The 13,552-nt window shown below is 47.8% G+C and overlaps 1 protein-coding gene across 2 annotated transcripts in view; it reads right to left on the bottom strand.

Annotated features, from left to right (window-relative positions):
* Nucleotides 1-13,552, bottom strand: part of cdkal1 (CDK5 regulatory subunit associated protein 1-like 1) — a 133,742-nt gene that overhangs the window by 41,314 nt on the left and 78,876 nt on the right. For both annotated transcript variants that reach the window (XM_058052923.1, XM_058052924.1), the window contains one exon: nucleotides 12,679-12,824. In XM_058052923.1, coding sequence (XP_057908906.1) covers nucleotides 12,679-12,824 — 146 coding nt within the window. The remainder of the gene's footprint in view (nucleotides 1-12,678; nucleotides 12,825-13,552) is intronic.

The following is a 13,552-nucleotide window of genomic DNA, read 5'->3' as shown; positions in this document are numbered from 1 at the left end:
ACCTCTGACCTATCGATAGGCTCCAATCGGCTGATGGTCATGAATATTAATCACTGCCCTGTGGGGACAAACATCCTTGACTCGGCTGATTTCACTGATAACTACGACATGAAAAAAGATTTATATGGCTCAACATATCACAGTGGAACCCTCCAAATTCACCACTCAGCATTCACAGCCCGGCAAATGTTCTTGCAATGTGGGAGGGAAAAGCAGCAACTCATGCATGCACGGAGAGACCATGCACGCACGCATGGAGAGACCTTGCACGCACGGAGAGACCTTGCACGCACGGAGAGACCTTGCACGCATGGAGAGACCTTGCATGGATGGAGAGACCTTGCACGGATGGAGAGACCTTGCACGCATGGAGAGACCATGCATGCACAGATGGAGAGACCTTGCACGCACGGAGAGACCTTGCACGCACGGAGAGACCTTGCATGGATGGAGAGACCTTGCACGCACGGAGAGACCTTCCACACATGGAGAGACCATAGAAAATGTACACAGAGTTGACCAAACAGCCAATTTCTAATCTTTTTTTTTTCACTATTCTCTGCTGGTCCCAGAAGCTGCTGTTTCTTCCATTTCTATTCTATTATTGATTGTATGATTATTAATATTATTATTCTATTCTTTATGTATTCCATTTGAATTGCTCCAGGGTAGTTAACGCTAATTGCCATAAAACATCTGCAGGAATCAAAATGTGCGTACACAGTAAAGACAGTAGAGCATCCGGGGGGAATAAAGGAGTTCATTGTAAAAATGATCCTGGGACGTTGCCAATTATGCCTGCCCCCCCCCCCCCCCCCAATAATAACACTAATCATGTGGCTTGTATCAGTCATTTAAATAACATGTGAAGCTCATGGGACACAACTACAGAAATCTTTCCAAAAAGTAAGCATACATAAATAAATCATAAATGTTACGATATATACATATAATAAATCATAAATGTTATGATATATACATATAATAATAATAAATCATAAATGTTATGATATATACATATAATAATAATAAACCATAAATGTTATGATATATACATATAATAATAATAAATCATAAATGTTATGATATATACATATAATAATGATAAATCATAAATGTTATGATATATACATATAATAATGATAAATCATAAATGTTATGATATATACATATAATAATAATAAATCATAAATGTGTTATTGCTATGTAATGGTCTTGTCACTGGAGTGTACGAGCATGTTCCTATTCAGTGGGAGGTAAATAAAATTAGCAAAGTGAATCTTCAAGGCGCTTGTTTAATTTGTCATATGTATCCTTTGGTATGGGGGGGGGGGGGGCGTATTTGACAACCAGTGATTTTTATTTGATGGGATTTTTTTTTTACTTGGAACAGTCATAACAGAGCTGGACAAAAAAGTAGCAAAGCAGCACACGGAGACAAAATACTGCAAAGATATATGCTAATTGACTTTGGTGGATTAGGTGGCGTTGGAGGCTGCAAGTAAAACACACACACACATACACACACACATACACACACACACACACACACACATACACACACACACACACACACACACACATACACACACACACACACACACCTACACATACACACACACACACACACACACACACACAGCCATGTCGACACCCCCCGTCTCAGCCAGATCTAAGGGTGCTGAGGTGTGATGTGGGATCCTAATGAAGGATGCCTGATACGCTCCTTGTTAAAATCAGACAGAAAAGAACATATCTTGTTATTGTTCACCTTTCAAAACATGTAGAAGAAAATGGGGGGGGGGGGGGGGGGGGGGGGGGGGGGCACATGCCATATGAGCCTGCAGCTTCGACTTGCTTTCAATTAAGTCAAACACGGTTATTTTTTAAAAATGCAAAGCAGGAAAAAAGAACTTGGAACAAGAAAAACTTAGTCAAGTCATTTGAATTTGATTTTGAATGATGGATGACTTGCATCACGTCTTGAAGATGCTGGGCCAGCAGGTACATTTTCTACACTGCAAATGTCACCCATGCAGATGCCCATGGACAAGAAGATTCCCAGAAGATTCCCATGACAAACAGAGTGATCCGAAAAGCTGGACTGCAGAGACCAACATCTGGAGGAACAGAGAGAGGAACAGAGAGAGGAACGGAGAGAGGAACGGAGAGAGGAACAGAGAGAGGAACGGAGAGAGGAACGGAGAGAGGACACGGAGAGAGGAACGTAGAGAGGAACAGAGAGAGGAACGGAGAGAGGAACAGAGAGAGGAAACGTAGAGAGGAACGTAGAGAGGAATGGAGAGAGGAACAGAGAGAGGAACAGAGAGAGGAACGGTGGAGAGAGGAACAGAGAGAGGAACAGAGAGAGGAACGTAGAGAGTAACGGAGAGAGAGGAACAGAGAGAGGAACAGAGAGAGGAACAGAGAGAGGAACAGAGAGAGGAACAGAGAGAGGAACATCTATCCAGGGATGGCAGTAGAATCATTGCTGTGTTTCATAGCTTGACCGTTAGCAGTATATTTGTCCCACATGGAGAGTTCCATTCCTGCTACCAACATCTACAATTTGAACAGGATCCAGAACTATGACAGCATAGTGAGTATGCCCCCCCCCCCCCAGGTGGGATACAATGATAGTCCAAGATAAACTGAAGACGGATGGAGCATGTCTTCACAATAAGCCCCCAAGTCAGGAGGCATATTTGTGTGTTTAAGCAGATATGAAATATTGTGCTGGCATGTACAGTAGAATATGTTGATAGGAGATGAAAACCTTAATCACACCCCCCCCCCACCCCCCCCCCCATCTGCCTCAATAGGCTGACTTAAGCCTGATGAAACGTCCCATTGTCTTTGTTTATTATGAGGTCTTTGTTTGCCGAGGCCCTTATGTGTGGATTCCCTCCATTGACTCATCCTCCTCTTCATCATATATCCAAAGTGGCGCGTGTGGATGCTAGCATGTTTACCCAGCAGATGCCTGTGAGCGGGCGCCCCGGGATGAGATGAAGATGGGACCGCCGGGAGAAAAGAAGGTGAATAAGAGAATTGAAAAGTTCAGGGCGGCAGGCAGGTACGGCAAAGGAGAGCGGAAGAAACAATCTGGGAAGGTAAATATTTACCTAGCGATGCCCCCCCCCCCGGTGCCACCCTCAGTGGTTTACCTAGCGATGCCCCCCCCCACCTGTGCTGCCCTCAGTGGTTTACCTAGCGATGCCCCCCCCCCCGTGCCACACCCTCAGTGGTTTACCTAGCGATGCCCCCCCCCCGTGCCACCCTCAGTGGTTTACACCTAGCGATGCCCCCCCCCCACCCTGTGCTGCCCTCAGTGGTTTACCTAGCGATGCCCCCCCCACCTGTGCCGCCCTCAGTGGTTTACCTAGCGATGCCCCTCCCCGTGCCGCCCTCAGTGGTTTACCTAGCGATGCCCCCCCCCCACCACCTGCCCTCAGTGGTTTACCTAGCGATGCCCCCCACCTGTGCTGCCCTCAGTGGTTTACCTAGCGATGCCCCCACCTGTGCCGCCCCTCAGTGGTTTACCCTAGCGATGCCCCTCCCCGTGCCGCCCTCAGTGGTTTACCTAGCGATGCCCCTCCCCGTGCCGCCCTCAGTGGTTTACCTAGCGATGCCCCCCCCCCCACCTGCCCTCAGTGGTTTACCTAGCGATGCCCCCACCTGTGCTGCCCTCAGTGGTTTACCTAGCGATGCCCCCACCTGTGCTGCCCTCAGTGGTTTACCTAGCGATGCCCCCCACCTGTGCTGCCCTCAGTGGTTTACCTAGCGATGCCCCCACCTGTGCTGCCCTCAGTGGTTTACCTGAGAGCAGAGAACTTATCTGGCTGACAGCCCCGCCCATAAGGACGTCTGCCCCCCTGTGACATCACAAAGGGGCGGTTTTACCACGCCTTTTGAAACTGAGCATTTGGAGCCATCCCAAACCTCATGATCTGAACCTTTGGCTCGTTCATCACCACAATCCAACATTCTAACGACATGTGTTGGTCACAAACGTGGAAAACCCTTGAAGGCTTGAAGGACCATCGACTGTGAGTGATATTTCCTTTTTATGCAGAGCGCCATGCATGAGGCCGTGTTGGCTTGATGTATTCCTGCTGCTCGGGTGGATCCATATTCTAGTAACTCAAGTCGTCTGTGGAAGTGTGTGGACAGGTTCTTGTTGCCACGACAGCTGCAATGTTGGGTGAACATAAAAAGAGACAAGTTGGCAGGCCATTCATTTTCATGTCAAGTGATTCAGGAGCTCCAGTATGAAGAGGAGGTTAATGCTATCCAGAGCACATAGATGAGTGGGGGGGGGGGGGGGTGCACCAAAGTGATTGGTGAGGAGAGGAGCCTGCAAACCATCAATAAGCCCCCCCCCCACCGCAATTACCACACATGATTTACTCCTATTTGCTTTTTCCTCAATCTAGCTTGCGATGCTTTAGTTTGCTCTGCAGTACGATGGACACGTGAACATTAAAGGATGCAACATGCAATAAACACGCATGACAGATGACTGAAAGCCATGTATCTTCACCTTGTACCTACCATAACTTTGGAGACTAATCAATACACGTCTGACTTATGATTGACAGGCTGTGGAGACACGCCGGCTGGGGCGACTTGCTCACAGTCGACACCGCCATTTGTCCAAAAGCTGCGGAGCGCAACAACCTCTGTGCTGGTGTGCAGTAGGTCATTTGTAAAGATCACAGGAAGAGGGGGGGGGGGGGCACATAAATAACGATCCTGCTGGACTCATCAGTAAACTTTATCATTTAATGAAACGGCCTCAGCGTATCTGCACTTCCATTTAAGTTGGCCGCGCACGAGGGGAACATATTCATTAGGCTTGGACAAGCCTTCTGAAATCACACACGCACGTGCACACACACGCACACGCACAAGCGCGCACACACACACACACACACGCACACACACACACACACACGCACACGCACACACGCACACAAGAAGAGATAATTCCAAGGTCCCCCGACTGCCAGGTGGCCCCCAAAATAGGTCAATTCCAGTGTATGTATATAAGTGGCACCCATTCACTATGAAGGAAAACTAGCTTTCTACATTTCTAGTATAATAATAATAATAATAATAATAATAATAATTATAATAATAATAATAATTATTATATTATTATAATAATAATAATAATAATAATAATAATAATAATAATAATAATAGACACACCAGACCATACGTGTCAACGTTACAGATATTACCTGCACGGAAATACTTGACACTGAAAGATGCTTTAAAGAAGCCCCCCCCCTCCCCCCCCAGTTGTGCGACACGGCCAGTTAAACAGCATTGGATGGTGCATGTTGGGTAACGTAGGCACCAGTAGCCAACCAGAGAAGTCCTTCATGGCGGTTAACCATTGCCGCCATTGCTGGTGTCGGCTTATTGCTGACCAACAAAACCCAACACGTTATTTTCATTTTGAATGAATGGTGGATAGAAAAATACGTCTGAAATGTTTCTACCACCGGGATGTTCTTAGGGTCATTAGAAATGGCTTCTTGTACCATGGTCTGCCACTCCATAAACCGGTGGGCTTTATCGTATTGGCACACTCCAGTCCCGATCCCTCGGGCTCCTCCGTGAATTCAATGTGGTTCAGTCCTGCACGGGGACTGGCCCATGCAGAGAAGGATGGGCCGATACGGGGAAGAGGGATCTGGTTTCCAGTTGCATTGTTCATGAGTGGCGGTCAAACCATCTAATAAAGGCGGGTTCAAGCATTTTTAGTGCATGTAAACATATTGAACGTGTGCACGTGGCAGCCATCTTCCACTCTATCAACCTTTATTGACGTGCCTGCAGACCATCATTCATCGTTCCTTAGCGCTGTGATGATCTGACCTGCCAGTTATGGACGGGATCACTGCACCGGATAAACCATGAAAGTCCTACGTGGTGCAAATGTGTGATCGTGGTGGGGGGGGCGGGGGGGGGGGGGGGGGGGGGGGGGGTAAAAGTGCTTGCTTCATGTATGTTTAGGAAGAACAAACAAACAGCATTCTAATAAGAATTCATCATAATAATTTGAATAATCTTCAAAATCTTGGCTTAGACATCTGTATGTATTTCAGAATCAGAAATGGTTTATTGGCAGGTATGATCAAACACATACTAGGAATACTAGTTGCATGTTCCGCCATGACATATGCGACGGTCCACAAGCATGCGTGCTAGGTTTGGGTGTCTTAGGTGGATTTCAGTCTTACTTGACATGGTTGCAACATGCTGATAAGTAAGTGAGTGTGTTGAAAGAGGACATTCATACGAGGCATTCCCAAGACCTTAGTCGCCCAACCACGAGACGGAACGGAAGCTGTAAGCTCGCTGCTTCGGCGGCACGCTTCCCTCCGCGTAGACGGCAGAGTAGGAATGTAGAAAAACAAACGTAAGCACTGGAGTGGCAACGAGGCAGCGCCGTCTGTCAGTGGCAATCCACTTCAGGGGTCAAAAAAACAAGTCACACAAACACGTGCTTCAAGTCCCGGCACGCAAGCGTGGGGCTGAAAGGAAGCCAAGGGATGGTGACTCAGGAGAAAGAAACATGATGAGACTGAGAGACCGGAGGGTGAGTCAGACCGCCTAACATGACAGCTTTGTTAGCTATAAAGTACCCCAGTATCAGCTGGTCTTGGGTGTTTTGCTGAGTGCACGTGCACGGTGCACGCACATGGAACCTTAACGCAGGGACGCCTTGATTCCTGGTTAGGAAATAAAGGAATGGTTGGCCTGCTGACATGGCTTATTATTCTATATTAGTACTTGCAGTGCTTTCTACTTTCTCCTTGTGTTTGTCAAAGAAATAACACAACTCAAGAGTCCCCAGATGGATATAGAACAGGTTCACCTACAGTATACAATAAAATACCTTAGACACGGCATAAGATAACCCTGATAACCCTTCCAACAATAGTCCACTTTCACTTATTATATTCCACCTGTAAAGGTATTCTTCAATGTTTGCACTGAAACCAAGAGGAAGAAACATTTTCAACACTACGATCTAAGATCTCCCGAGTGTGAGGATGACATCCTGAGCACAAACACCAACATAACCAAACATAAACAGCAAATATGAAACCTACAATACGGTAAATACAGTAAATGTTCCATTGTTGTTTGATGGCGTGCTCCATGGGAAGGTCAAACTTGTCCCCCAGAGTGTTTGTTGGATCGTGTATTTCCCAAGTTTTGATTCATGTACTTGTGTGGTAACGCACCGTGTAATGAATGAAACATCACATGTCATGTGATTGTTGTAGCAACTGTTGCTAGGTGGTTATTTAGATTTAATCCAGATTAGTAGACGGGGTGAGGGAATGAAATATTATATAACGTGTTCCAGGTAAGCACACGGTTGTTCCATACCAAATGGATCCCATTTGGATGAAAGAGAACCTTAGTGGAAAGAACACACTTTTCACCAATCAACTAAATCTTAAATGAGCACAAAGTCGGCTTAAATGAACAATTCCAAGCAGTGAAAGCTGATGTGGTCACGGAATGATATCGCTATTAAAGCACTACCATGAGACGAAGCTATTTGACAAAAGATATTAACACAGGTTCAACGACTACCTTACAGAAACACCTGAAACACTTGACTCTGATGATGACTTCCCAGAAACAAAGCAAAGCAATGGTGGTCAACGGAAGTCTTTAACCGTGTCGTGAAATAAACTAAAGACTTCTGGAAGGATTGAGTGGTTGCTAACGTCAGTCGCCGAGGCTAACGGTCTTTTCCATCTTATCTCATCTTTGGTGACAACGGCGGTATCGAACGGAGCACCGGCTGACTTTCCACCAACATTGGAGCGCTGCTACCATCCAAAAGCTGAATCAGCGTTAGACAGATCTTGCTGAGTCATCACATGGACGAAGAGGAGAAAAAGAAAAAAAAAAAGGGGGGGGGGGGGGGGGGTAGAAGCTGAGAATTCCCGCCAGTGAAACCGGCCCACCTGCCTTACATGCACTGTCGCTTCCCGCCCCCCTTCCCTCCGCTTCATTCCCTCTTTTTAACCCCGTCTTATCCTTTTTTTCTCTTCTTTTCTTTCCAGCCCCCCAGGGAGGTGACGCCCCTCCTGCATGCTATCCCAGTGAAACATTAGCCTCATCCGATACCTTAGACCTGGGAGTGTGACCAGGAAAGCAATGGGGGCCAGTCATCAGAGACACCCACACATGCACACCTTCACACGGACGCACAATCACCGCCGTCACGCTAGCGCCGCACGTGTCGCCTCGTAAGACGGGAGGCCTGATATCACGCTGTCACTTCTCCTGACTAATAGAGATGACTAACGCAGGAACACGCAGACGGAACACAAACACCGCCATCTTGGAGCCGCCTGGAGACAGACTGGCGCACACGCTATCAACACATTCAATCCGCAGTCCGACCATCCACTCTGGAGGCTCTGGAGACTTGGGAGACTCTGGAGACTCTGGAGACTCGGGAGACTCTGGAGACTCTGGAGACTCGGGAGACGGTTGGACAGCAGACGCCAAAGGCAATGACCGTGTTTAGCAAAGGACTGTTTGATGCGTAAATGTTAGCAAACTGGGAAGAAAAACAATCTTGGAATAGCGCGTAAGGAGCAGCTGGAAATCATGTGATTAGCATGTTGCTATGATTAGCATGTAGCTGTTAGCGCTCACTGCAAAGGCTGACATCTTAGATGAATGAAATATCGGCGACCGAGGCCAGGACATGTTGTCACATTGGACAACGCTAATAGCTGCTAAAAGAGCAAGAAAACGACCTGAAACCCTTGAAGTACGCAGTGGCTCACTGCTGGTTGTGGGGGTTATGTAACCACGGCACTCATGAATGGGGGGGGGGCAAGTCAAGAGGGAATTGCATCCCGACGTGCGTGTTACCGCACGCAATTTCTGAAAAAATGTGTAGAGGAAGTGGGGGTAGTCAGAGGGTTGCGAGCGGGTCGTACTTTTGGCGAAAATCAAACACAAGTACGGACGTCGGAATGTAACGCCCACTTCTTTGAGACCGCCATAAAAATGTCTACTTTTTTGACCTCTTGTTGGATCTGCAGGCCACTCCGTTGCCCGGCAACCTGAGTGGAAAGGCGCTTTTCCACGGCACGTTGACATAATCCACATGGCTTGTACTTGCATCACTGTATACTGAGGAAGAAGTAGTACGACAGTACCTTGACTGTACTATTCTGTCCATTTGAACTTTTATGTATATTCATCGTATAGTGGCCAAGGCGTGGAATGAAAGATTAGGGTCTAGGAGGATGCCAAGGTTGGGGGCGAGAGGGGATGGAATGGGGGGGGCGGGGGGGGGGGGGGGGGGTCAAGTTGGAGACAGAAGTCATGGGTGGATTTTGTGAGGTTTTGGGACCAATGATGATCATATCGGTTTTGTCAGCGTTTGAGTTTGGGGAAGTTGTGCTCCATCCAGTTTGGTTCTAGCGGCTAATGAGGGTGGAGTAGATACTGGAGCTGATGGAGGTGGTGGAGATGTTAGCTGTATGTCGTCAGGCCATGACCACGTTTGATGTTGCCAAGTGGGAGGATGTAAAGGATGAAGAGGAGAGGACCGAGCATCGAACCTTGGGGGACACCTTGTGGTAAGGGGCTTCGGAGGAGGAGCAGTTATTGACGTTCATAAACTGCTGATTTCAGAGGCCATGATCATGTAACCCTCAAGGGAAACAAATCCGCAACCTTGACAGGAAGTGAAGAATGCCTGTAAGCGTCTCATCCCCCCCCCCCCATCAATACCTTCCTGGTAGCATAACACCTCCACTTCTCCACTAACACGGCCAAGTAGCCTTGCGGTTACGCATTAAAACATAACTCTGCTCCTCTGTGAACAGACAGCACCAATCAATCCTCAGACACTCGCATGTGTTTCATCTTGCCCCCCCCCCCCCCCCCGTGGTTCAGACACGCTTAATCCAAGAGAGTACTTGGGGTGTGGAGGGGAAATCCCTGATCATATAACAAACTATCAAATAAGTGTGGAGAACCATCGGACCTCCTCGCTCCCTCGCCCGGGAAGGCTTTGCTCCACCATAACAGGATTTCCTCATACGCTGCGACATTAGAGCAGCACTCCATCGTTTGCTTTTAATTGATGGAAACGGGAAGAGGAAGATGAAAACGTTGGCAGACGATGACAAATGAAGACATTTCATCAAATCATCTCTCCGCTTACATTTGGAATTATGCATGGAGGGAAGGACTTGACACACCAGTTGCTACGTCAAGGACAGAACCAGGACAGAACATGTCATTTCCACGCTTGATTGGCTGTCAAGACGATGGACTTGATCATGTGGGCTGGCTGTCAAGACAACGGACTTCATGGATCATGTGGGCTCATTGAGAGCCTTTTGCCACTTGCCTGATGAAATGAGATCATAGCAGTTCAACTACAAGTCGTGGTCCAACAGCGAGGACTCGAGCATGTGGAGCCCAGACCTCCGGAAGGTGGCAACCCTGAGGTCGGCCCATCCCCCAACCCCAACTGCCCTGCCTTTGGAAACAGCCATCTTATTTACCCCACCGGGCATTGGAACGCGTCCCCAGTCATGTTTGGTGTTTTGTCTTTGAACACCTGACACAGTTTACACAGTTAAGGTGGGCTGATGTTTGGATTTCGCAGTGTCCGTGAATGCACCTCACGGGCAGACTCCGTGTGACTCGGTGAGGTCCATGCGCTAATTACATGACAAATCTTCCCTTAACGAATGAAGTACTACGTTCTTTTGGACGGCCCTACGGAAGTAAAGAGTCATGCGGACACGGGCAGCCAATCACAGCGAAGGAGCAGACGTTCCCCTCATGCCCATTTGGTCCGTGATGATGACATTCCACATGTTCCTTCTGTGTACGTGCGGCAAGTAGAGCCAAATAAAGGTCATACGTAACAAGAGTTGAACTGTGGAGGTGGAGGAGGGAGGTCTGCATGTGTTTTGGAATTAGAAAGGCCAGAAGCGTTTGACCCTTGACCCTTCACGACCCCCACGAGGTTGGAGGTCCTAAGCCGTTTGTAAAGAAAAGTCCATTTATCTCCTGCTGCATGTGTCCGTTAGATAAACCCTGACCTTAGCTCAACAACAGCGTGTCTGTCTCCAGCTTGGTGGTGAACTTCACTTGGCCTTCATCTGTCATGGCCGTCATCTGTGACGCTCACAGGCGAACCACCTGCTGGCCTACTTTTGGACGCACGGGGAATCCCCTTCCAGCCACCGAGTGGAAATCCTTGTGGGTTAGACCCTTCAGGACTCCTGCAGTCACCCCAACGCCGGGGTTGGTGTTGCAAGCCTTGGCAGGTCTGCTGTGGAGGTGGGGCAAGTTCATCGTTTACGAGGGCTGTCAAAAGTCACGTGTTACCTGCGGGAAGTCCACTGTTGAATTCATTCCAACGAACACGGACACGCACACGCACACACACACACACACACACACACACGCAAGCACACACACACACACACACACACACACACGCAAGCACACACACACACACACTTTATCATTAAGGTGAGAAGAGGTCATCATAGCAGTTTCCTTCTGTGATAGCCAAAGGGAACCCCCCCCCAATAAAAGTAGGATATCAATGGCTATGCTAATCACATACACAAACATGAGCACGCACACGCACACACACGCACACGCACACACACACACACACACCGTGCATAGTCTCACGCCATCAAACACGGAGGGGGTGTTTTGGCTTGTCCTGGCGCCCCTCCCAGACCCCCAGCTACATCCCCGCCATTACGGCTGAGCTAAATTGGGCCAACCACGACACCAGAACCAGCAAAGTGTCCACAGAAGCAACATCGTGTTGAAGCGACAGAAGGCGGCGACAAACCGACCACAGCAAAATATATCGAACAAAGACAGCAGAAACCAGATCTCTTTATGATCTCATGATCTTATGATGCACTCGGCGTCTCCTGGACTGTTTCCTGGCCTCCTGGCCTTCTAGGATTTTGGGATGAAGATCACTGTGCTGCATTTCAACTGAACACTAAAATAACAACTGGAGACAGAGAGAGGCCTCCACTCCACAAATCAACACCTCCTGAGAGGACTGGATGACAACGTGGTTCTCCTTCAGAGACGTTCAACCACAGTCAACATGTGACCTTCTGACTGTGACCAATCAGATGTCTGCAAGGCTTCAAGACAGGTCGGGCAGACCAACGGAAAAAGAGAACAACATGTAGCAGATCACTCCAATAAATTCATGTTTAACACCAGAATAAGGTTATGGATCATCTGGTGACAGCAGTAGCATCCTAGCAGACATGATACGCTTCTCAGTAATACCGAGTCATTTGGTCTGAATCCATTTTCATATCAATCTCTCCTTAGTCTATTATGGGATATCATGTAGATGTTGATGATCTAGACGTCCACGGCTACTATTAATCCCACAGATGAGTTTCCATACAGTTTGCATGATGATTTAATAACCGTGATAAAACATGTGATTGTGGGCTAAGGTGTCGTGATGAAATACACAAGTACACTCTGCTACTACAGATGTGTATATGACATGTATATGACATGTATATGACGTGTATACGACGTGTATACGACGTGTATACGACATGTATACGACATGTATATGACAGCGTTGTGGCTTACCTGTCCTTCAGGAAGTCCACCACCCTTCTGAAGTCCTCAATGCAGTACTCTCTCTTCATGTCCATGAGGACGCTGTCTGAGGCGGACTGCACTGGAACATGGAGGAAGGCGTAGACTCGGGGATGGTTCAATATCCTGGCCATCTCCTAAAGAGGAGAGGAGAGCACAAACGGGTCCCAGGGGCCATCAGAAACATGAACCAATATACAGAAAGATTTCTTTGGTGTGTGTCCGATGTCCCATAGAGTGAGGTTGTTTCACTAATTTAGCAGTTGTTAGCCATGTATGTTTTTGTTCTGCAGTTGTTTCTTTCTTAGTTATTTATTTATATTTATAGTTCTAGTTATTGAACTGAATATGCCAGAGTTTGCCGGGTTGTTATCATTTCCACAAGTACAGAAGTGGAGAGACCCCAGATGTCAGATTTGTCTGATGGACATAATCAGGTGGTGTCATTAGCATGCTAATCACCAGAAGAAGGAGAGAGAAAGAAAGCATGTAATGATTTCCTCCAAGAATGTGCTGATTGCAGTCCGTCTTCTCATTATGATCTATTGAAGAACGCTCCCCACTTCATACACAGACACAAACGCAGACGTGCACACACACGAGAGCGTGCACACACACACACACACACATGCGGAGCCACAGTTCAGTCGCAGTGCACCGCGGGGGGTCGACCACTGCCAGCTCCAAATTAGAAAGAATTAATTTGGTTGGAAAATGGGGCCTGATTGGCGACACAAATCAGCCCACTGCAAGTGTGCCACAACGGGATGGGGGGGGGGGGGTGGCTGCAAACAGAAAGTAACGTTTGCCTTGAATGCTGTTTGGGGGGCTGAGAGCCAATTCTTCCTAAGTCCTCCCGAGCTGC

This window comes from Doryrhamphus excisus, chromosome 17, assembly GCF_030265055.1.
Source record: "Doryrhamphus excisus isolate RoL2022-K1 chromosome 17, RoL_Dexc_1.0, whole genome shotgun sequence".
Classification (NCBI taxonomy): Eukaryota; Metazoa; Chordata; class Actinopteri; order Syngnathiformes; family Syngnathidae; genus Doryrhamphus; species Doryrhamphus excisus.
Note: the sequence above shows the minus strand (reverse complement) of the source record. Positions and strands in the feature narration are given on the sequence as shown.